The sequence below is a fragment of the Anopheles bellator genome, chromosome 1 (genome assembly GCF_943735745.2).
Source record: "Anopheles bellator chromosome 1, idAnoBellAS_SP24_06.2, whole genome shotgun sequence".
Lineage (NCBI taxonomy): Eukaryota > Metazoa > Arthropoda > Insecta > Diptera > Culicidae > Anopheles > Anopheles bellator.
In genome coordinates this window covers 8270060-8294088 of record NC_071285.1, presented here as the reverse complement: position 1 = coordinate 8294088, position 24029 = coordinate 8270060, and the positions used below count along the sequence as shown (strand labels likewise).

The 24029-nt window shown below is 56.2% G+C and overlaps 6 protein-coding genes across 6 annotated transcripts; 4 read left to right on the top strand and 2 right to left on the bottom strand.

Moving 5' to 3' along the window:
- Positions 1–811: 811 nt before the first annotated feature.
- LOC131216049 (WD repeat-containing protein CG11141) lies at positions 812–2706 on the bottom strand. Its single transcript, XM_058210448.1, has one exon. It carries the CDS (start codon positions 2521–2523, stop codon positions 1057–1059), a length of 1467 nt encoding a protein of 488 aa, XP_058066431.1. The 5' UTR covers positions 2524–2706; the 3' UTR covers positions 812–1056.
- Positions 2707–2832: 126 nt separating this feature from the next.
- LOC131216101 (nucleolar protein 9) lies at positions 2833–4832 on the top strand. The gene has a single exon (XM_058210512.1). It carries the CDS (start codon positions 2846–2848, stop codon positions 4817–4819), a length of 1974 nt encoding a protein of 657 aa, XP_058066495.1. The 5' UTR covers positions 2833–2845; the 3' UTR covers positions 4820–4832.
- Positions 4833–5430: 598 nt separating this feature from the next.
- Positions 5431–17787, top strand: LOC131216543 (dynein axonemal heavy chain 12). Its single transcript, XM_058211062.1, has 9 exons — positions 5431–5583; positions 5645–7075; positions 7140–7549; positions 7629–7809; positions 7875–11111; positions 11175–11408; positions 11474–17331; positions 17395–17533; positions 17593–17787. The coding sequence occupies exons 1-9, from the start codon at positions 5431–5433 to the stop codon at positions 17785–17787; spliced, it is 11838 nt and encodes a 3945-aa protein (XP_058067045.1).
- Positions 17788–18188: 401 nt separating this feature from the next.
- LOC131209749 (retinoid-inducible serine carboxypeptidase-like) lies at positions 18189–20449 on the top strand. The gene is made up of 3 exons (XM_058202887.1): positions 18189–18311; positions 19040–19834; positions 19899–20449. Exons 1-3 carry the CDS (start codon positions 18251–18253, stop codon positions 20372–20374), a joined length of 1332 nt encoding a protein of 443 aa, XP_058058870.1. The 5' UTR covers positions 18189–18250; the 3' UTR covers positions 20375–20449.
- Positions 20450–20918: 469 nt separating this feature from the next.
- Positions 20919–22847, top strand: LOC131216491 (retinoid-inducible serine carboxypeptidase-like). The gene is made up of 3 exons (XM_058211004.1): positions 20919–21206; positions 21280–21871; positions 22366–22847. Exons 1-3 carry the CDS (start codon positions 20919–20921, stop codon positions 22845–22847), a joined length of 1362 nt encoding a protein of 453 aa, XP_058066987.1.
- An 88-nt stretch (positions 22848–22935) lies between these two features.
- On the bottom strand, positions 22936–23822 carry LOC131216664 (uncharacterized). Its single transcript, XM_058211217.1, has one exon. It carries the CDS (start codon positions 23390–23392, stop codon positions 22997–22999), a length of 396 nt encoding a protein of 131 aa, XP_058067200.1. The 5' UTR covers positions 23393–23822; the 3' UTR covers positions 22936–22996.
- Positions 23823–24029: the final 207 nt, after the last annotated feature.

Below are 24029 nucleotides of genomic sequence, written 5' to 3'. Positions count from 1 at the left end.
ATTGAATTAAGTAATAAAAAGAAAAGAGAATAGACGAACACTAACAAACAACAACAGAAACAACAAGAACAACAACAATAAAACCTCTAAATTTCTTTCCCTTCGCCCTCCACGTGCACGCATGAAACAACACGCCAGCCAGTGGTGCGTGTGCGTGACTGCGGGTGTGTCTGCTAGACAAGTGACCGCGAGACCGTTGTTCCCGGGGAACGGAACGGAGCGGGACAGATGTAAAAGAAGAAGCAAACATGGAAAACAATCGGCGCAGTGAAGAAGAGGATACAATCGCGCTGCAAATGCATACACACTAATACAATTTCTATATATATAGTCTATATATATATATACATACATGAATCTATTGATTAATAATAATTATTAATTGACAGATTGCGTACAGTAAAACAAATAAAAAGGGTAGGAAAAGAAGCTAGAAACGAAACGGTAATCGTGAACCACAACCCTGCTGCCGAGCGCGCGCATCCAACGAGGGCGAAAGTAAGCGCGCGCGTGTTGTGATTGTGTGTGGAGGTAAAACAATTGAATAAAGTGAGAAACAAAACACTCTTAAGGACAAAATCATTGCTCTTGTGGCTCGGCACAACTCCAACTTGGATCACACTTGATCGGCTTAAAACCTAATGAATGCATTACGGTAGTAATGATCCGAGTTTCACGGACTTTAAAAGCTGAAAAAAATCCCCATCCCATGGTTTGTCCAATTCTTTCCATTACACAATTCAACAATGGCTGGTGCCTTCGGTTCAGTAAGCGACGTGCAACTGCATAACAAAATAGTTTATTCTCTCTCATTGGAAAACAATCACAACAATAGTAACCGGCTTGCGTATTTGAAGCTAGCGAGGACCATGAATTGGAAAGAAACAACGCAAAGCACATATCCTTCCCGTGCGGCGGTGCTGTAAATTGGCCTTCCATATGCATGGTAAAAAGAAATCCTATCGTACAAAAGCTCTCAACGGAATGTGGAGGTACGTGATAAAGTGTCCCGTTAACAAATTGTCCATTAAAAGCAGAGAGCGGAGCCACCACGCTCTAGCTGGCGGTGGCTTCGTCGTCCGTTTCTATCTCCTTCGGTATCTGGCCAATCTCGACGATTGGGTTCACCTTTGCCCGGTGCTTCCGGCTGCGGCGACCACTCTTGAACAGGATCGAATCGTCGTACTTCAGCTCGTTCAGCGTGTCGAACAGTTCGAGCTTCTTCATGTGCACGTTAATAAGCCGAGCCTCTCCATCCGGTTGATCTGCCACCGAGGAGCCACTGACAACGGCGATCGCTACCGGTGGCGCCCGTTCTTCAGCGTCCTGTGGGCCGGTCGATTGACTTCCGGCACGGGTGCATTCGGTGGTCTCTTCGCGGCACTCGTCCGCCACCACCACCTGTGATTCGGCGCTGGCGAAGAGTTCCAAATTCTTAAACACTACCGTCGTGTGACTGGTGTCAGGAAGCGTCGCAACGCGAACCAGAGAGCGGGAACTTTCGAGAATGAGAATTTCATTCCGATCGACGGCCACGTCCACGATTTGGCGCAACCGCGTCAGCGTACCAACGATGGCCACTCGCTCGAGGTCGAGCAGAAACAGGGCACCGTTAGCAACCGTTACCATTTGGTGCGCCTCGAACGGGTACAGTTTACCGAAGGTCGTCGGTATCCGAATCGGATTGCGGCTCGGATTGAGCAACGATATCTCGGAGTTTGTGTCCCTCATCTGCTCCTTGAAGATGAGGGTTTGCGCGACGTTTCCCTCGAAATCGGCCAACCACAGCCGGAAGCCGGAACGCGTCGCCACGATCTGTTGTTTGGGGGCAAAGATTGCCCCGAACGGGGCCAGCATTTTTCGATCCTTCTTCCCCACTTGTGCCACCCGCCACCGTTGCGTTCCGCCGTCCTCCGGCTGGCAAATGACCGTGCGAAAGGAACTCGACACGAGGAGCTGCCCTGGGCGGAGGTCCATCTGCACGATTTCGTAGCGCTCGTTGATGATCTCACGCGATTGGCACGTTTTCGAGCTGTACTCCATTTCGGTCAGAACCACGGCACCGAGGGCATCGCCCGAGAACAGCTTCATGCCGTTCTTCGACCACAGCAGTTCGGTGATCGGCGCCCTGTGCAATCCTCCGACCGTGTACCGCTCGATCGGTTTCGCTTTCAGCAGCAACTCGGCGCACACGTCCGGTGGTGGCGCTTTGGGGATCTGAAAAATGTTCACCATCCCAGCCCGGCACCCAACGGCCACCATGTACTCCACGGACGAGATGATACGTACGCACCGTAGTTCCGGCGAACCGCCCTCGGTGGCCAGCCGCTCGATGGCCCCCGTTCTGCGATTGTACCAGAACACGAGGCCCACATTGGTTCCGAGGGCGATAAAATGCTCCACCGCCGCTACGCACGTCAGTGACACATCGTGGAACAGTAGGCCGCGTGAAACGGATGCCGGGATTTTGTTGGCAAGCTCCACCAGCGGTGCCCATTCACGCAACGGAGCGGTGTTCGTCATCTGTGGCTTCAACCTTGCCGCGGACTCGGCAACCGTTCCGGACTTACACTACTGCCGTTGCTGCCGATGATTCATCACACCCTCTGCCGTGGAAGACTGGTAAATGCGGAACCAGACCAGAGTTTTTCCTATCCTGCGCGAAGGACACCGAAGGAAACGGTCATTTCCTTATGGGAGTTTTCCTCTGACGTTTCTTCGCCAGACTCACCCGGCCTGCTTTGTGACATTTCGCCTTAGCGTTGTTTACCTTCCTTCCGATTGACAGCTAGCGCACATGGGTTTCGCTGCTGGACAATCGTAAATCGAAAACATCGGAGAGGGCATGGACGCCGACGAAGTTCCGCCGGGTGGCGTTAAACTGGGAGTGCAGCATTATAAAAATCGTGCCAAGAAACGTAAACGTAATCGGTTTTTGGAGAATGCCAAAAGCTTTGGACGAAAGGGTAACTTCGGACGCGGAGCCGAGCTGGATAAGCAGCAGTACACGTATCTGGTGAGCATTCTTGAGGCGATGGCCAAACAGGAGGATGCCGACGAGCGCCAGCTAATGGCGAACAATGTGCTGGCGCAGCTCGAGGGCAAGGAGATCCGGACCGCTTCCAATCAGCTTGGCAGCCGTGTGCTCGAGAATCTGCTCACGTACACCGACGAGGAAATGTTTGCCCGCCAGATGACGGTGTTTGGGGACAATTTTCGTGTCGTGTGCTGCGATTCGTTCGCTTCGCATGTCCTCCAGCGGATGCTTTACGTGGCACTGTTGCGCGCGGTGGCACCACTGCAGCAGGAGCCGCAGGACGGTGAACCGGTGGAGGCGAAGAAGCAGAAAGTTTCGAACGAACGACGAGAGCAAATGATGTGGCCAAGCTACGAGTACAATTTGAAGGAGAGTTACGGGGACGAACACCGGCGCCAGTGTCGCGAATTCGTCGAACGGTTGGCCAAATTTGCGCTCAACAATCTGGAAGAGTTTGTGTGGTCCTTCACTGCAAACTACGTCGTGAGGCAGTGCATATTGAACCTGAGCGGTGTGGCGGAAATGAAGGTGGCCAAAGTAGGAGGCTCTGCTGACGATTCCGGTGCGTCAAAACATCTCGTCGTTCCGGAACAGTGGAGCAAGCTGGTGCATGACTTTAACCTTCGTCTGATATCCTGGCCACAGTTCGCCAACCTTCCGTACAGTGAGCTGTCCTCGGTAGTCCTGCAAGTCTTGCTCCAAGCGCTCGCTAGACAGGGCAATGAGTTTCAACTACAGCAGCTATGCGACAAACTTCACCGCGAAGCATTCACTAACAAGAACGAAGGGGTTGCAGTAAAAAAGGAAGAGCCGGAGAGTGACAGTGAAAGCGAACCAGCAACAGCTGATCCCGAGAAGATACCCTCCAGTTTGCCGAACATTTTCCATCAAGACGTGGCCATTCGACTGCTGGAAGTGTGCATCTCGGTAGCTCCAGCAAGGTTTCTAAAGGAACAACTCTTCCCCGAGCTGTTCTCCGGACACCTTCCGGAACTAGCGCTGTCGAGGTCGTGCAACTTTGCGGTGCAGAAACTACTCGACCACGCCACGGACAAAGAAACGGTTGAGCCAATGTTCAGCGAACTGGAGGGCAGCTTTGGCGAAATTCTGCGCTGCGGACACTCGGGAGTGTTGCTGGCGTTGGCCAAAGCTTGTGCACGCCTCTCCTGCCAGCAGGGAAAGTTTGTGAAGCAGCTTCTCGACGCACTGCACTGTACCGAGGTGGGACCGGACAAGATGCTCACCGCCGTTCTGCACCTTATCCCCACGGATGTTACCCCCAAGGAGGCACCGAAAATTCATCTTCACGGCTCCCTGATCCTGCAAACGGTGTTGGAGTTTAACAAACCTATTAAATTCGTGACAGCACTACTCGAGCTGGCCAACGATCGGTTGGCGGCCATCTTGAGCGATCCACGTGGCTCCTTTATCGCGAATGCATACCTTGGCTCGCGCTTTGTCGGGGAAAAGTCCCGCGAAAAGATGGTGCGTCACCTGGAGGGACAGTACAATCAGTTGGTCCTCACGTCGCACGGTTCTCGCGTGGTTGAACTCATGTTCGAGGCAGGAAATCCGGCACAGCGAGAAAACATCGTACGAGAACTGGCGGAGCAATGCGCCCAGCTGAACGGCAAACCTTGGGGTGTGGGCATCAACAAGCGGCTGCTGGTCGACACGTACAAGCGGGATCCGGCCCGCTGGAAGGTGGCAATCAAAAGCGACGCGAAGGTAGAGCGAATGTTTGATAAGCTCGTCGGTGCGGGAAAACGGAGAGCAAATTAGAAGCTGAATAAAATAACCCACAGTGATTTGCCTTCAATGCACTTCAGTTTAGTTCTTTTGAACATAAGTATCTTCTCGATGACGTATCCGATCGGCCTCCCGTTGGACATTGAAGCAGCTTCGCGTTTCTGGCGTTTTCAGCTCGCCCCGCCCGTCTCTATAGATTCCACCGGTACCCAGGGGTTTGTTAGGAAACGGTCAACAACGGTTGAAGGATCAACAAGTGGTAGCACGGTTTTTACCCGAAATGGTGCCGGATCAATGAACTTCCATAATAAACATCGGATTCCGTGCTCCGAACGGGGTTAAGGTCAGCGTGTCTGGCAATCAGCAACGTCAAGCTTTCTGCACACATCGCTATAGTAACTGATCGGTATGAATAACGCACCTCAATGGTTGCTATGGTGCTGAATCACAGTAATCCTTTCGACGCAACCGAACGTTGTGTGACGCAGGTTGTTTAATTTTCGTCAACAAACAGGCGTCGGTTGTCCGGTAAAAACGAGTTCTTCAGGCTCATTTTTCCGCCAGCACCAGCCAGGAGAACTACGGCCTAGTGAAACGTCTGTCCGTTGTAGAGTGTATGAAAATTCCCCAAATTAACTATCAGCATGAGCAAACGGCTTGCGAAGCTGCACAAACCGTGTGATAAGTTGGACAAGTACGACAACGAACCGTACATGCAGAATCCGTTGCTGAAACTCTTCCTGTCCGAAGTGAAAGAGCGGCGCCATTACAGTTTCATCCGCCGGAAGGCGGCAGTGGTAAGTTTGGGCCTGAGATACACGAAGTGGGTGCTCTATGATCGCCGGGTTTAATTTGCAGGAGAAAATAAAAATTTGTCGCAGTAAAACGGTGGACTTTGAGGATGTGATCCCGCGGCCCCAGTCGTACTATGCCGAGCAGTTGCGAGAGCACGCTCGGAGGGCACCGGTTCCGAAGATGTTGGCCAGCACGGAGGACAAAATTCTCTCGTACGTTCCAAAGCGGCTCCGCACGCAGTACCCGGGAGTGCTGGCGGCCTATATGGCCGACGTGCACGCCGAGTTCGACAAGGTGATGAAGGCGTACAGCTGCCAGAAGATCCTGAAGCCCGGCCCGAACGATTTCGTGCCAGAGCGGCAAAAGTTTGAGTTCAAGCGCGTCGGACGAACGGAAAACTATCGTCAGTACCTGCGCAGTAGGGCGTACATTCAGAAGAACCTGCTCCTGCCGTACCCGTTCGTGCGCTGTATCGTCCATTACGCGTTCACCGATCTGCCGGTGTATCTGAACGATTATGCTCGCTATCGGACCGGCGAGGAGATCACACTGAACGAGCTGCGCGATCTGATCAAGAAGGATCTACAGGCGGTCGGAGGGCTAATCGGGCAGCAGTGGTACCCGAAGATTGTGGCTATCCTCAAGAAGCACTACGAACGTCGCACGGTTCCGAAATCAATGTGGACGAAGGTGCTAAACTGTGTCGGGGTGCTGATCAACCGCGAGCTCAACGAAGCCAAGCTGCGAACGATCGGATACCTGCAACGAACGTTGCTTAACGTGCGCCAGATTCCGCAGATGAAGATACTGGCTATCTGCGACGATGGGATCGATCTGTTTCCGAGCTTGAGCGATATCTACAGCGTGTACCAGAACGCGATCGACGACATAATGGCCGTCGGGAATCGTCTCGACTGTCTCGAGTCGTTGATCGATGCAGCCAGCTTCGAACCGAAGAATCCGCCGTACCTCCGGGTCGGTATCGCCGAACGGTGCATCGCGGAAGCCCACGAACAGGTGCAGGCGGTGCTTACGAGTGCGTTCCTACCGTTGGCGCAGTATTTGGCCGATTTCCAAGCACAATTTGCGGGACTGCTGAGCTTGGACACGAAGCACGAACTGGATGAGTTTCTGTCCGAACCGCGCACGTTCGACGAGTACATTGCCAAGATCGAAGAGTTTCAGTGGTACAAGGAAAAGATCCGTGCCATGGTGCAGAAGGAGTACTTCCCGATGGCGATCGTCAACCAGTCGGACGCGATCGGCAGTTTGCGGAAGATTGTCGAGCGCTACATTGACCGGGTGGCCGACCATATTGCGATCGAGCATCGGCGCGAGATTCAGCGAATCTGTCGCGAGTTTGAGGAAATCAAGGAGAAGGCGCTGGAGATTCCGACCTCCACCGAGCAGCTGATGGCGAACGGCGAGTACATGACGCGCGTGAAGTCAGAAATCATTGACGAGCTGCAGGAGAAGATACAGATCACGATGAAGGTGAGTGGGACACCCAGGCAAGACGGGTGATGTTTTTCCCTTACCGATCGTTTTTCTTTGCCAGATAAACGCCTACCTGGTAGAGTTGATGGAGCTGCCCGCCGAGCAGATGGATTTGCAGGTGGAAAGCGTCAACTGGTATTTCCGCATCCAGTCGGTGTTCGAGGTTAACTCCACCAATTTCGAGCAGTACAAGTTTTCGTTCGAAGAAAAGCTCCAGGAAGTGACGAAGCAGTTAAACGAGAAGATGGAGGAAATGATACCGCACATCGCGATCATCAACGACATGACGGAGACGGAAAAGTTTCGCGACTACATCGTTGTCCTTCACGGGTATATCGATCAGATCTTCGTGTTCGAGGACTACGTCAAGTGGATCAACAAGGAAGAGGTGTTGTTTAAGTTCCCCAAATCGCAGTACCAAGTGCTGGAGGCGATCAAATCGTTCGTCGTTCCGTTCTACAAGCTGATTCGGTAACAACTCGAGTACTCACCATCTAACGATCACCATCGTCGATCATAATATTTCCTACACCTTCTGCAACCTTTCAAGTCTATGCATGCGCTGGTTGCGTTACTATAACGTTTGGATGGACGGACCATTCGAGTATCTGGAGCCCGAGATTGTCCGCTCGAAGACGGAGGAATTTTTGAAGGAGTTCCAAAAGACACAGAAGTACTACCGGAACCGGATCAAGGCGGATATGCTCGAAAACACGCTGTGCAAGTTTAAGGTGCCCATGATACGTCTGACTACGGGTAAAGGCTCAACACTGCTAATGTGCTCTCAAATTCCCAGGGACAAACGGAGGACCCGGACCCGGAGAAGCATCCGTGCCCGCTGAAGCTTTGTGCGCGGATGAGCCAATCGATCAAGGACTTCGATCTGGGCGTGTATGTGGTGAAGATCATGTGCAATCCGGCGCTGAAGGATCGCCACTGGGACGAGATGTCCGAGATAGCCGGGTTCGACCTGACGCCTGATGCCGGCACGACACTGCGCAAGATTATCAACTACAAGCTGGACAAGGATCTGGAAAAGTTCGACATCATCAGCATCGGTGCCAACAAGGAGCTCGCGTTGCAGCAGAGCCTCCAGGCGATGATCGCCGAGTGGGAAGGCATTCAGTTTAAGCTCGGCGCATTCAAGAACACCGGCATCAGCATCCTGACGGCGTTGGACGAAATCCAAGCCGTGCTCGACGATCACATCATGAAGACGCTGGCGATGCGCGGTTCGGCGTTCGTGAAGCCGTGCGAAAAGGAGGTCAAGGAGTGGTACCAAACGTTGACGCGCGTGAACCGTACGATCGAGCAGTGGGGCAAGGTGCAGGGCAGCTGGCTGTATCTGTTGCCGATCTTCTCCTCCAAGGACATCGTGGCGCAGATGCCGAACGAGGGACGCATGTTTCAGCAGGTGGACGGCACGTACCGGGCGTACATGCGCACGGTCGAGGCGAACCGGGCGGTGATCGTGGTGGCCGCCGCTAAAGGCGCCCAGGAAGCAATGGAACAGGCGAACGGGTTACTCGAGCAGATCACGGACGGCGTGAACGAGTACCTCGAGCGCAAGCGGCTGTTTTTCCCGCGGTTCTTTTTTCTCTCCAACGACGAAATGCTGGAGATCCTGTCCGAAACGAAGGACCCGTTGCGTGTGCAGCCACACCTCGGCAAGTGCTTCGAGGGCATCGATCGGCTGGAGTTTGACGAGCGACTGGACATTCGGTCGATGCGGAGCATCGAGCTTGAGCGGGTGCAGTTCGTGGAGCCAGTGTCGACGGCTGAGGCGCGGGGCAGTGTCGAGAAGTGGCTGTCGTGGGTTGAAGCGGCCATGCTAGGGGCGGTGCGGAACGAGCTGGCGGGTGCGTACCGGGCCTACCCGGAGAAGGCGCGCTCTCGATGGGTGCGGGACTGGCCCGGGATGGTGGTGCTGTGTGTGTCGCAGATTTACTGGGCTGCCAGCATTCACCAGTGCTTCCGGAAGCGCAACAACACGCTCATCCTGGACCTGTTCGAGCGGCTACAGGTGGAGCTGCTGAACGTGGTGGCACTGATGCGCTCGAAGGACCTCTCGAACCTGGAGCGCATCACCGTGAAGGCGCTCATCGTGGTGGATGTGCACGCGAAGGACGTCGTGCAGGAGTTGATCAGAAACCGCGTCTCGGCGGAGGATGATTTTCAGTGGTTGGCCCAGCTGCGGTACTACTGGGACGCGCCGGACGCGTCCGCCGCGGCCAGCGTAACGGTGAAGATCATCAACGCGGCGGTTCCGTTCGCCTGCGAGTACCTGGGCAATTCTGACCGGCTTGTTATCACTCCGCTGACCGATCGCTGCTACCGCACCCTGATGGGCGCCTACCAGCTGCACCTGAACGGGGCCCCCGAGGGCCCGGCCGGCACGGGCAAAACGGAAACTACGAAGGACCTCGCGAAAGCGCTCGCCGTCCAGTGTAAGGTTTTTAACTGCTCCGACGGGCTAGACTACCGGGCGATGGGCAAGTTTTTCAAGGGTCTCGCCTCGTCCGGGGCGTGGGCCTGCTTCGATGAGTTCAATCGCATCGAGCTGGAGGTTCTGTCGGTGGTGGCGCAGCAAATCCTGTGCATCGTCCAGGCGGTCCGGGCCGGCCTGAAGCGCTTCCACTTTGAGGGCACCGAGCTACCGCTCAACCCGGCCTGTTATGTGTGTATCACGATGAACCCGGGGTATGCCGGGCGCTCGGAGTTGCCGGACAACCTGAAGGTCCTTTTCCGAACGGTAGCCATGATGGTGCCGGACTACGCGATGATCGGCGAGATCTCACTCTACTCGTTCGGGTTCACCAATGCGCGCACGCTCGCGGTTAAGATCGTCACCACGTACCGGCTCTGCTCCGAGCAGCTGTCGTCGCAGAACCACTACGATTATGGGATGCGCGCGGTCAAAACGGTGCTGCAGGCGTGTGGCAACCTCAAGAAGGTGCACCCGGACGAGGACGAGGAGATCCTGTTGCTGCGCTCGCTGTTGGACGTCAATTTGCCCAAGTTTCTCGCCAACGATGTGCCACTGTTCGAGGGCATCATCTCCGATCTGTTCCCGGGCGTCGAGCAGCCGCGCGCGGACTACGCCCTCCTCGAGCGGGCATTCCGGGAAGTGTGCACCGAACTGAACCTCCAGCCGACCGACCGCTTCCGTACGAAGGTGATCCAAACGTACGAGATGATGATCGTGCGGCACGGCTTCATGATGGTGGGCCGGCCGTTCTCGGGCAAATCGATGACGCTGCGCGTGCTGGCCGCCTGCTTGGGCCGGCTGGGGAACGGCCGGGCAGGCGGGAACTCGGCGCACTTTCAGCGAACCCAGCTCGAGGTAGTGAACCCGAAAGCCGTCACCATGGGCCAGCTGTACGGGGCGTTCGATCCGATCTCGTACGAGTGGACCGACGGGATTGCGGCAGCCATCTTCCGGCGGTACGCGACGGACACGTCGCCGGACCGGAAGTGGCTCGTGTTCGACGGGCCGGTCGATGCGGTGTGGATCGAAAACATGAACACGGTGCTGGATGACAACCGGAAGCTGTGCCTGACGTCGGGCGAAGTGATCAGCATGACCGGTGGCATGTCGATGATTTTCGAGGTGATGGACCTGGAGCAGGCCTCACCGGCCACCGTGTCCCGGTGTGGCATGATCTTCACCGAGCCGTCCGTGATCGGGTGGGAAGCGTTCGTGGAGTCGTGGATCGGGCGGTGCAACAACGCCTGGACGCACGATTGGCACGATCTGCTGATGGAGCTGTTCCGCTGGCTCGTACCGGACTGTCTGGCGTTCGTGCAGAACCACGGCCACCAGTACCTGCACCCGGGCGACACGAGCCTGCTGCTGGCGACGCTCCGCATCTTCGAGATGGTCATCGACGAGGCGTGCCACGAGAACCCGGACGAGTATGGGAAGTACCTGTTCACGTGGTTCCAGGCCGCGATGCTGTACGCCGTCGTTTGGGGTCTCGGCGGTGTGCTGGACATGGAATCGAAGGCCAAGTTTGATGAGTTCTATCGGGAGGTAGGTAGAGGGTGGTATGGGCATCGTGCGATCGCCCCTTAATTGTCTGTCGATTGAGCTCAGATTTGGAAAGGAACGGACGAGCTACACCCGGTGCCGGAAGCGGTGGGCAAGATTGACGTGTCGATGCCGGGCGAGGGCATGATCTTGGATTACGTGTACCACTTCAAGCAGAAGGGCTCCTGGCGCTACTACCCCGACATGGTGCGCCAGATGAAGAACGAAGCTGGCTTCACACTGCTCGTCCCGACGTTGGACTCGGTCCGCTACATGCACATCCTTGACATCCACGTGAAGGTAGGTTAACTGCACCGGATCCGGATCAGCTAAATCTTATTCCAAGTGATCTTCCTCCATCGTAGAACAAGAAGCCGCTGCTGCTCGTGGGTCCCACCGGGACAGGCAAAACGTACTACATCCAGAACTACATGATGAGCAAGATGGAGCAGGAGAAGTGCCAGCCAACGTTCATCACGTTCACCACGCAGATCACGGCCAACCAAACGCAGGACCTGATCGTGTCGAAGCTGATCAAGAAGAAGCGGGGAGTGTTCGGGCCGCCGAACGGGAAAACGTGCGTCCTGTTCATCGACGATATGAACATGCCGGTCAAGGAAGCGTACGGTGCGCAGCCGGCGATCGAGCTGATGCGCCAGTACTTCGACCAGGGCCACTGGTACGATCTGCGCGATACGACGAAGGTGTACCTCCGGAACATTCTCGTGATGGCGGCGTGCGGTCTGGTCGGTGGCAGCCGGCAGGACGTGTACCCGCGCTTCCTGTGCCACTTCAGCATCTTTGCGTTCAGCAACTTTAACGACGAGACGATGTTCAAAATCTTCTCCGCCATCCTGCTCGACGGCTACCGGAAGGGAGGGCACGCATCGGACGTGATAAACATGGTGAACATGATCGTGAGCGCGACCCTCGATACGTTCCAGTTTGCGTGCGCCAAGCTCCTGCCGACGCCGGCCAAATCACACTACATCTTCAATCTGCGCGACGTGCTCCGGGTCGTAAGCGGGTGCGCCATGCTGAAGCGCGAGTCGGTCGAGAGCAAGAAGCTCTTCCCGAAGCTGTGGCTCCACGAGGCGATGCGCATCTTCTACGATCGGCTGGTGGACGGTGCCGATCGGGCGTTCGTGTTTGACAAGCTGCAGGGCAATCTGAAGACGTTTTTTAAGGAAAAACCGGAAGCCCTACTGCCGGAACTGTTCGACGAGGCGACCGGTGCCGTGCGGATGGCCAGTCTAAGCAACCTCATGTTCGGAAGCTACTTTGACGCGGATGCCGAAACGGAGGATCGCAAATACGAGGAAACGGCGCACGTCGAGCAACTGCGGGACCTCGCGGCCAAGGTGCTGGCCGAGTACAACAGCAGCTCGCAGAAGGCGAAACTGGACATTGTGCTGTTCCAGTACGCGCTGCAGCACCTGAACAAGGTGTGCCGCGTGATCTCGATGGCCGGCGGTAGCTCGCTGCTGATCGGTATGGGTGGTTCCGGCCGTCAATCCCTCACCAAGCTGGCGGCCCAGATCTGCGGCCAGTCGCTGTTTCAGCCGGAGATCACCAAGTTTTACGGGCTGAACGAGTGGCGCGAAGATCTGAAGAAGGTCCTGAAGGAGGCCGGCGGTCTCGGACACGACACGGTGTTTCTGCTGACGGAGGCGCAACTGCAGCAGGAAGCGTTCCTGCAGGACATCGACTGTCTGCTCAATCTGGGCGAGGTGCCGAACATTTTCGCGATCGACGAACGGCAGGAGATCCTGGAGCTGGTACGTCTGGCGGCCCAGGGCGGCAACCGTAACCTCGACATTAGCCCGCTGGAGGTGTTCCAGTTCTTCGTGAATCGCTGCAAACAGAAGCTACACATCGTGATCTGCTTCAGTCCGATCGGTGGCGCCCTGAGGGCCCGCATTCGCCTGTACCCGTCGCTGGTGAACTGCTGCACGATCGATTGGTTCGATGCGTGGCCCGAGGACGCACTTCAGAAGGTGGCCGAGAAGTACATGAAGGAGCTGAACGTGGCGGCCGAGGTGAAACGCTCCATCGTGGTGCTGTGCCAACGGTTTCACGTCATTGCCCGGGATGTGGCGGCCGAGTTTACGGCCGAAACGGGTCGCATCACGTACGTGACTTCGGCATCCTACCTGGAGCTGATCAAATCGTTCCGCAACCTCACGCAACACCACCAGACGGAGATCACGAACAACAAGCTGCGCTACCTCGGTGGTCTCGATAAGCTGAGTGCGGCCGCGGACGCCGTGTCGAAGATGCAAATCGAACTGAACGCCCTCCAACCAACGCTGATCGTGATGGCGGAGAACTCGCGCAAAATGACGGAGGAGATCGAGAAGGAGTCGCTCGAGGCGACGGCCGCCACGGAACAGGTGAAGAAGGACGAGGTGGTGGCGAACGTGCAGGCGGCCGAAGCGCAGGTGTTGAAGGCCGACTGCGAGAAGGATCTGGCCGGTGCGATCCCGATCCTGGAGGAGGCGATCCAAGCGCTGAACACGCTCAAGCCGACCGACATCACGCTGGTGAAGTCGATGAAGAACCCGCCGGAGGTGGTGAAACTCGTAATGGCGGCCGTCTGCGTGATGAAGGGCATCGCGCCGGACAAGGTGGCCGATCAGGCCACCGGGAAGAAGATGCTCGATTACTGGGGCCCCAGCAAGCGGCTGCTGGGCGATCTGGCGTTTCTGCAAACGCTGAAGGACTTCGACAAGGACAGCATCAACCCGGACGTGATGCGCAAAATACGGAAGGACTTCATTCCGCACAAGGACTTCCAGCCGCACATCGTGGCGAAAGCGTCGAGCGCGGCCGAGGGCCTGTGCAAGTGGATCATCGCGATGGACCTGTACGACGCGGTGGCCAAGATTGTGGCCCCGAAGAAGGAGAAGCTGAAGCAGGCCGAGAAGGAGTACGCCGAGACGATGGCGATCCTGAACGAGAAGCGCCTGATGGCGGCCGCACTCGAGCGGCGAGTGGCCGAGCTGAACGACAACCTAGAGATTGCCAACCGGAAGAAGCAGGAAGTGGAGGACGAGGTGCAGCTGTGCAAGGACAAGTTGCAGCGCGCGGAAACGCTCATCGGTGGCCTCGGGGGCGAGAAGACCCGGTGGATCGCTTCGGCCGAACACCTGCAGCGCCTGTACGACAGTTTGGCCGGCGACATCCTGGTGTCGGGCGGTGTGATCGCCTACTTGGCGCCCCTGTCGGCACCGTTCCGGAATCGGTGCGTCACCGAGTGGCACTCGCTGTGCGTGGCGCGCGGTGTGCCCTGCTCGCCCGAGTACAGCCTGGTGGAGGTGCTGGGCACGAGAATCAAGATACAGAACTGGAACATTGCCGGGCTGCCGACCGACGCCTTCTCGACGGAGAACGCCATCGTGATGGACTGCTCGTCGCGCTACGCTCTGTTCGTCGATCCGCAGCTGCAGGCAAACAAGTGGATTCGCAACATGGAGCGCAACAACCACTTGGTGGTGGTCAAATTCTCCCAGCCGGACTACATAAAGAAGATCGAGACGTGCGTCGAGAACGGCCACCCGGTGCTAATCGAGAACGTGTTCGAGGAACTGGAAGCGCCCCTGGATCCGCTACTAAACCGCAACACGTACGTGCAGGGCGGTGTGGAGTACATCGCGATCGGTGAGAATGTGATCCCGCTGTCGCCCAAGTTTCGCCTCTACCTGACGTCGTGCCTGCGCAATCCGCATTACCTGCCGGAGGTGTACAACAAGGTGACGGTCATCAACTTTGCGCTCACGATCCAGGGCCTCGAGGATCAGCTGCTGGGGATCGTGGTGGCCAAGGAGCGCCCCGATCTGCAGGAGCTGCGCCAAAGTCTCATTCTGCAGGGTGCGAAAAACGTGGCGATGCTGAAGGACGTAGAGGATCGGATCCTGAAGACGCTGTCCGAGAGCAAGGGCGACATTCTGGAGGACGAGAGTGCGATCAAGATACTGGACGACTCGAAGCGCATCTCGGGCGAGATCGTCCAGAAGCAGGAGGATTCGCGCGAGATCGAACAGAAGATCGAGGCGTTCCGGCAGAGCTACCGGCCGGTGGCGGCCCACTCCTCGACGCTGTACTACTGCATCACGGAGCTCCCGAACGTGGACCCGATGTACCAGTTCTCGTTGGCCTGGTTCGTGAACCTCTACGTGTACTCAATCGAGAACGCGAACCGCACGAAGGAACTATACCGCCGATTGAAGTACCTGATGGACGCGGTCACCCTCAACCTCTACACCAACGTGTGCCGATCGCTGTTCGAGCGGGACAAACTGCTGTTTTCGTTCATCCTGACGACGAAGATCATGATCTCTTGCAGCCAGATCGATCCGCGGGAGTTTAAGTTTCTGCTCACCGGGAGAGACGAGCAGTCAACGGCAGCGTCCGTCCCCAATCCCGATCCGAGCTGGATTACCGGGAAGCTCTGGGAGGACGTGTGTCGGTTGGAGCAGTTGACTGACTTTGGCGGGTTCGTGGCCAGTTTCGCCGATAATCTGGCGGAATGGCGGGCGTACTACGATGCCGAGGAGCCCCAGGCGCTCCGTTTGCCTACGCCGTGGGACGAGAAGACAAACCGCTTTGAGAAGCTGATCGTACTGAAGACGGTGCGGCCGGACAAGTTCGTGTCGGCGATTGGGGAGTTTGTGGCGTCGGAGATGGGTCCGCCGTACGTGGCGCCACCACCGTTTGATATTGCGCGCTCGTACGAGGACTCCAACTGTCTGACGCCGCTGATCTTCATTCTGTCGCCCGGAGCCGACCCGATGAACGCGCTCCTACTGTACGCCGAGAAGATGGGTTTCGAGGAAACGTTCCAATCGATCTCGCTCGGCCAAGGCCAGGGCCCGATTGCGGAGCGTATCATCGAGCGGGCCCAGCAGGAGGGTAGCTGGGTGTGCCTACAGAACTGCCACCTGGCCGGCCGGTGGATGCCAACGCTCGAGTACCTGTGGGAGAGCATGGACCACTACAACACGACGACCTCGTTCCGGCTGTGGCTGACCAGCTACCCGTCGGACCAGTTTCCGGCCAGTATTCTGCAGAACGGCATCAAGATGACGAACGAGCCGCCGACGGGGCTACAGCAGAATCTGCTCCGTTCGTACCGGTCCGAGCCGATGAACGACGATGCGTTCTATACCGGGTGCCCCGGTAAGGATCGGGCATTTTCGAAGCTCCTCTTCGGGGTGTGCTTCTTCCACGCCGTCGTCCAGGAGCGGCGCAAGTTTGGGCCGCTCGGCTGGAACATTGCGTACGGGTTCAACGAGTCCGACTTTCAGATCTCGGTCCTGCAGCTGCAGGTGTTCCTCAACCAGTACGATGAGATCCCGTACGAAGCGATCAACTATCTGGCGGGCGAGTGTAACTACGGTGGCCGCGTGACGGATACCTGGGATCGGCGAACGATCGTTACACTGCTGGAGGACTACGTCAACGAGCGGGTCGTTCACGATCCGAACTATCGACTGTCGGAGCTGTCGGAGTGCTATGAGCTCCCGCTGCGAAACGAACACCGCGAGTATCTGTCCCACATTGCCAACAGCATACCGAACTTCCCGAGCCCCCTGGTGTACGGGTTGCATCCGAATGCGGGCATTACGCGCGATCTGACGGCATCACGGACGCTGATCGATGCGATGATCACCACGCAGGGTGGCACCAGCGGCGGAACGGATGCCGAGCTCGAGAAGCAAGTGTTGGCGATGGTCGACGAGATTTCGGCGTTGCTCCCGCAGGAAGACTTTCACCTGGACGAGGTGAAGGTGCGCTACCCGGTGGATTACGGCGAGTCGATGAACACGGTGCTGGTGCAGGAGATGGAACGGTTCAATGTGCTCCTCGGTGAGATCCGGACCGCTTGCCGGGACCTGCGGAAGGCTATTGCCGGACTGATCGCACTGACACCACAGCTGGAAGCGGTCTTTGCGGCGATCCAACTTCGCCGCATCCCGGATAGCTGGATGAAGAAATCGTACCCCAGCCTGAAGCCGATCGGTTCGTATGTGGCCGACTTCCGGGAGCGGCTCGATTTTCTGCAACGCTGGAGCGAACAGGGCAAACCGACCGTGTTCTGGCTGTCCGGGTTCTTCTTTACGCAAGCCTTCCTGACCGCAGCGATGCAGAACTACGCCCGGCAGCATCGCATCCCGATCGATCTGCTAACGTACGATTTTGTCGTACTCCAGGAGCTGTCGACGTGAGTGCAGAATGGGGGAGCATTCCGGTGCGATAGTAATGCCTTTCGGTTCTACCTTTCCAGCGTAACGAATCCACCCGAGTGCGGAGTGTACGTGAATGGCATCTTTCTCGAGGGAGCTCGTTGGGACCTCCCGAAGGGCTGTCTGGAGGAGCAGCTACCGAAGCAGTTGATCGACACGATGCCCATCCTACACTTGGTGGTGAGTCCCCTGAGCCCTGGATTGCCTTTCCGTCTATTAACTCCCTTCTGTTTCTGTAGCCCACGAAGCTTCCGGAGCTGGTGGAAGGCACGCGGTACAAGTGCCCGGTCTACAAGACGGCCGAAAGGAAGGGAACCCTCTCGACGACGGGCCACTCGACGAACTACGTGCTGCCGGTGCTGCTCGCCACCCGTCTGCCTGCCAACCACTGGGTTAAGCGAAGTGTGGCCCTGCTCTGCCAAACTTCGGACTAATCCTACAACCAGAAAAGCACCACGATTCAATTTCCACAAAATACTTTCGTTTTCTGTAAATTTCGGTTCGACCGTACCTAGGCCGTAGCGAGTTTCCAGCATAGTGCTGGTCGTAGGGAAAAACTGTTTAAATTAGAAAGGGAGGTTTATGCAAAATCCGATGAGATGCTGGCAGACGCGGAAGGTACCGGGTGAGCAGAATTGTTGCGCTGATAACCGCCATCAGCTTCGGTGAGTTTCGGGCGCACTACGAATTGTAGAATTGCCTCGCGATGCGATAGCCTCTAGTGATACATTACAAGTAGCGGCTCGTTACAGTTGCAGCGTTACCCGTTTGTGGTTACTGCGAGGTGTTTTAAAGAGGCGTTCCGATGGGGACGTGCTCGTTAGTCTCCTGCTGGCACTGGCGGGAGTTTCACTTTCGGTTTCCTGACACCCTCGACGACGTGCGTCATCCGCAGCAATGAAGTGGCACCTGAAGCTGGCAGCGTTGATGGTAACGGCCGTAGCGATCGTGGCGGCAGGTAAGTGCGCCAGCAGCAGGCCCGCTGTGCGTTGGTCCAATTAATTATCAACCACCATTTTTGGGCGTTTAAGCAATGGAAAGTGTTTGTGAAATCGGTACCGACGTGCCGCTGGATGCTGGGAGTGGTGTCGGTGAATCACTAGCATGTGTCGTGGTCAGTGGCGGACAATCCCAAGAATCTATGGAATATTGCTAGTGCCCCAAAATCGCTTCTTTCGGTGCTTCAGCCCGTCACGTGGTCGCTCATCGTACGAATCGACAAAGCCCAGCAGTCAGTCAATGAGCAAGAGTTGGCCACACGTTTTACCGATCGGACCAATGGACCTGTTTGCGTGCTTTGCGTTGACAGATTATCGTTATCTCGAACCACTTGTGTATTTCCTCAGTGGGTTTAGTACTTTATAGCGGGGCTTGTAGAGTCGCGGGGTGTGTGGCCGCATATATCTGCCAATACACTGCCTTAATCACCTTCAAACCAGTCAAACGGTAGCTTCTTTCCGTGCGATAGTGCAATAAAGATAACCAACGGCTGTTTGCTATCTACCCCCGTCAATAATAATAACTTTTCAATCAAAACACAAAGTCATTTTCAACAATACAGATAGCGATTCGGTGGTGCAGTGGTGGGGTTGCATAATTGGTGGATACCCGATGTTCGGCCATCAATCAAGCCCAAGCCGGACATGTGTGCCCAAGACCAACTTTGATGCCTCTCCTCTCCAACAGTTCCCCGTGAAGGTTTCGGACCCGGCATGCAGGACTGGGGATTCGCCGAGGTGCGCCCGGGAGCGCACATGTTCTGGTGGCTGTACTACACGAGCGCCGACGTTCCGAGCCACGCCGACCGGCCGCTGGTGATCTGGCTGCAGGGAGGCCCCGGAGCGTCCTCGATGTACGGCAACTTCGAGGAGCTCGGCCCACTGACGCTCGAGCTGGAACTGCGGAACCACACGTGGGTGCGCGACTACAATGTCCTGTTCATCGACAATCCGGTCGGGACGGGGTTCAGCTACGTGGAGGACATGTCGCTGCTGACCAAAACGAACGGTGAGATCGCGGACGATCTGGTGGAGCTGATGAAACAGTTCTACCAGCTGCAGCCCGAGTTCCGCTCCACGCCGCTCCACATCTACGCCGAAAGCTACGGGGGCAAGATGGCGCCCGAGTTTGCGTACGTCCTGCACAAGGCGATCGAGAACGGAGAGATCGACTGTAACCTGCAGTCGGTGGGCATCGTGGCACCGTGGGTTTCGCCCATCGACTCGGTGCTGTCGTGGGCCGAGTTCCTCCTCAACATGGGCTTCGTCGATACGAAGGGCTACCGGACGATCCAGGCGTCGGCGATCGAGACGCAGCACGTGCTCAACCTGGGCCAGTGGGAGGATGCCACCAACCTGTGGGGCTACACCGAGAACGTGATCCTGCGCGAGACCCATGGTATCGATTTCTACAACGTGCTGTTCAAACAGGACGCCGCCAGCACCCGGGCACAGCTGGAGCGGTTTTCACGCGACATGAGAAGTGCGCCACCTGCGTATGCACCGGATGCTCGATTCGATCCGCTAACGATCCTCTTTCACCGTAGGTGCCATCGCGTACCGAGCGACACGCCTGGCGTCGGAAGATCGCGATCAGATGCTCGAGGATCTGATGCGGTTGGAGGTGGCCCCGGCCTTGGAGCTACCGGCCGAATCCGTGTACGGTGCGCAGGGTGGCAGAGTGTTCAACGTGCTGAGCGGTGACTTCATGAAGCCGGCCATCGACGTGGTGGAGTTGCTGCTCAACAATACCAGTCTGGATGTGGTCATCATTACGGGGCAGCTTGACCTGATCGTTGCCACGCCCGGTAACGTGAAGTGGATCGAGAAGATTCAGTGGGACGGGCGGAACGACTACCTGCAGGCCCCTCGGAACGCGGTTGGCCAGCACGGTGTGCTGGAGGGCTACGAGAAGAGCCACGGTAAACTGGCCGTCTACTGGGCGCTCCGGGCTGGCCACATGGTACCGGCCGACAACCCGATTCTGATGGACTACATACTGCAGAAGCACGTGCCGGTTTGAGAGGAGACAGGGGTTGCCAAGTGCGAATTAACTTCAGACCAAACGGCTATCGAAATCGAAACAGAGAAACTTACTTTGTACCCAAATTTGACGCCTCCCCTCGTGTGTGGGAACCGAAAGAAACACGTGACCGACAGCGGGCGCTGGGCTGGCAGAAGCACGTGGCAGCGAAGCATCGCGCGATGTTTCGGCTCGCGTGTGCCGCGGTAGGTAGGTAACCTTTGCATCGGAAGTGCACCGATATAATTAATCGATGCGCTGCTACTGGATCGAAGCGTTGGAAAGATCAACACCCATGCAATTGACATCATCCGATCAACACCGTCTGACTCGATGAGACTGGCTGGCACCTGCGACGGAGACGGACCATTTTGCTAATATAAAAGCCCTCCCTGCCACGAGCTGCGCTACAGAGTGTTTCGGTTCTTTCGGGAGACCGCTAAGACCGATCACAACCCGTGTGTTGTCCTTTTGCAGTAAGCAATGGTGAAATGGTGTAGTGTTTTGTGCATTGCACTGCTGCTGCTTTCTGCTGTTGGTTTGTATGGGCGAAAATGGGGATCTCTTCGGAGTCGGAGTCAAAGCATCTTTTCCACACTCGTTAGCCGCCCGTCATGGATTTGGTCCTGGCCGCCAGGATTGGGGCTACAGCGAGGTACGTCCCGGGGCGTTCATGTTCTGGTGGTTGCACTACGCCGGTGCTGGAAATCAAGTCGACAAACCACTGCTCATCTGGCTTCAAGGTGGACCCGGTGGTTCTTCGACCGGGTACGGTAACTTCGAAGAGATTGGACCCCTCGATCGGTCGCTCAACCACCGACCGCACGCATGGGTAAGGGCAAGAAAACGGACATGGAACTCGTGTCGGCGTGTTCATCGTGCTGTTTTACTCTTCGATCACTCAGGTGAACGACTACAACGTCCTATTCATCGATAGCCCCGTAGGAAGTGGGTTCAGCTACGTCGAGGATCGCTCGCAGCTGGCGACCAACAGTACGACCGTGGTGCAGGATTTGATGCGAATGCTGAAAGATTTTTACGCCCAATCGGTCACCTACGCCGACTGGGAACGGCACGTTCCGCTCTATATCGCCTCGCAGAGTTACGGTGGGCGGATTGCGGTCGAGTTGGCCGATGGGCTGGTGCAAGCGGTACGCAGTGGCGATATGCACTGCCAGCTGCACGCACTGTTCCTAGGCAACGCATGGCTGTCGCCGATCGATAGCATTAGCGCGTGGCCCGACTATCTTCACCGGATGGGATACGTTGGTGCTGAGGGTGCGGCCCGCATCGAGCAGCGGGTGGCCGCGGTCAGGGAGCAGCAGCAGCACCAGTCGGTGCCAACGGAACACCAGCAGCAGTCAGTGAAAGCGATAGACAGCTGGCACTCACTGCAGCAGGCCATCATCCGCGAGACACACGGCATCAACTGCTACAACGTTCTGCAGCCGACCGGGCGTCAATCGCTTCCGGCGACGGACGAGGGAAGTGACGAGTGTAAGTATAATATTTTATTCCAATATTATATCGATAGATTGATTGCTTGATTAGAGGCCCTTTGCCTTTGGGGTTTAAATTCATCCTTTTTTCTATATGGTCGAAATGAGGACCGATTAGAATTGAACAAATCTACATTTTTTCATCGAATAAGAAATCAAAATTAAATGATACAAATGCGATTTCTAGCACAGAAGATTCAAGCATCAAAGTAAGCATTGATGGAAAGCACGCTGATAAGTTAATTCCCTAAACTGAGAAACCGTATTTCACTATGCAAAATTATGATTCCAATCGAATTGGCTTATTGCATGCGGTTGTTTAATTTGCAAGTGTTGGCCAGCCAAAGGTCAGTTCGGTCACGTCGGTACCTGTGCGCCACCCATTTTGGGCGCAAATTCCATTAGCAACGCAATCTCATCGTCAATGCAGGATTGAATTATTAATACCGAGCGTTTCGATTTTCTGACACCGATTGTTCGCTCGTTTGCCAGTGCTGGAGTACGGAGAGACCGTCTGGTGGTGGAACGTCGAGGAATCGGCGTCAACGCCCCGCCAGCGGCTGGAACAGTTGATGCGAGGACCCGTGGCGCACGCTCTCGGTATCGCCGACAAACCACAGCCGTGGGGTGCCCAACGGAATGCGGTGTTTGAAGCCCTGGCCACTGATTTCCTGCGCCCAACGGCAACCGCCGTCCTTGGTCGGTTGATGAACGAAACGCAGCTCGAGCTGGTGGTGTACAACGGGCATCTGGATTTGATTACGTGCCTTCCGGGAACGCTCCGCTGGGTTCGACGGCTGCTGGGTGAACCACTGCTTCGGGAACCGTTTCCCCGTGATTCCCGCGACATCCAGGGCTACCGCACGGTCTACGGCAACCCACGGTTCACGCTCTACACGGTGCTTCGCGCCGGTCACATGGTTCCGGTGGACAATCCAACCGCCATGGCGTACATCCTGCGGGCGCACACATAGCTTCGCGTTCGCTATTGGGCCACCAAATTATTGCAAACTGTTTTAAAATTTTATTTTAGAAGTTCATTACATTAGAAAAAAAACCCTAACAGTTTTAGAAACCTTCCACGGAACAGAAAAGGAAACACTCGCTCTCGCTCTCGCTCTCTCTACCCTAGCATTATCTTACGCAGCTGACCGCCAATCTGGTCGAGGGTGGCCTTATCGATCCGCTTCAGTGCGAGTGTGATGACAATCTCGGCCGAGTGCTGATCGATAAAGTTCATCAGATAGCGGATGGCCGCTTCCGCCTCGTCCGAGCTCGCCCCGAACGTGTGCTTGATGCTGTAGATCCGGGAACCGGTGGCCGTCGACGCCGGCCCGCTACCGTCCTCCGGGAACTCGCTGTGCGCGTGGCTCCGGACCGTGTACACGTTGGCCATCTTCTGGTACTGGGTGATGATCAGGAACAGCTTGTCGGCGAACCGGTGGAACACGATGTCGGTCGGTTGGCCGCCGATGTCGATCGTTTCGATGTGATCGAACGCCTGCTCGCTGGTGGTCATTTCGAGGCACTTTGAGGGTTCGGTTTCGGCACAACACAGGAAGGAGCCGACCCGCTGGGGTGTGTACCACAGCGCAACTAATGATGTTTGCCAAACACCAACGAGCGGCCGTGTCACACCGGAAGAAGGGTGAAAATAAAACAAATGAGCAAACACCACCCTCGGCGCCTAATCGATACCGCGGGAACTGGAACTGGTGCCGCTTGTCAGCTGTTGGAAATTTGAAACCTTCTCCGGTTTCCCGCTTGCTTGGGTTGTTTTTTATCGAGCGCACTACACTTTTGGGAACAAACACTCACAGCACAGCACAGTGCCCCTGGGGCAATCCTCGGGAGTTTATCTGTTCCTTTTTATGCACAGCCCTATTCGTCACACTTTGCCGAAGGACCTAGCACGATGAACCGGCCGTTTCCTCGCTCCGCTTATAATTCCCGGTGGCGATACAAAACAAAACGCACCATCGATTTTTGACGTTTCGCGGCGCGCGCCTCAGGCCTCGTGTACTAAAAAGAGCTTGCCAAAACATACTAATCTTGGGCTTGCAAACAACGGTGTCTCCAAAAAGTCCAGATAAGGCAACGAAGCAATCATGAGTTACAACAAAGTAACCATTGCGCTTAAATTATCACGGCTTATT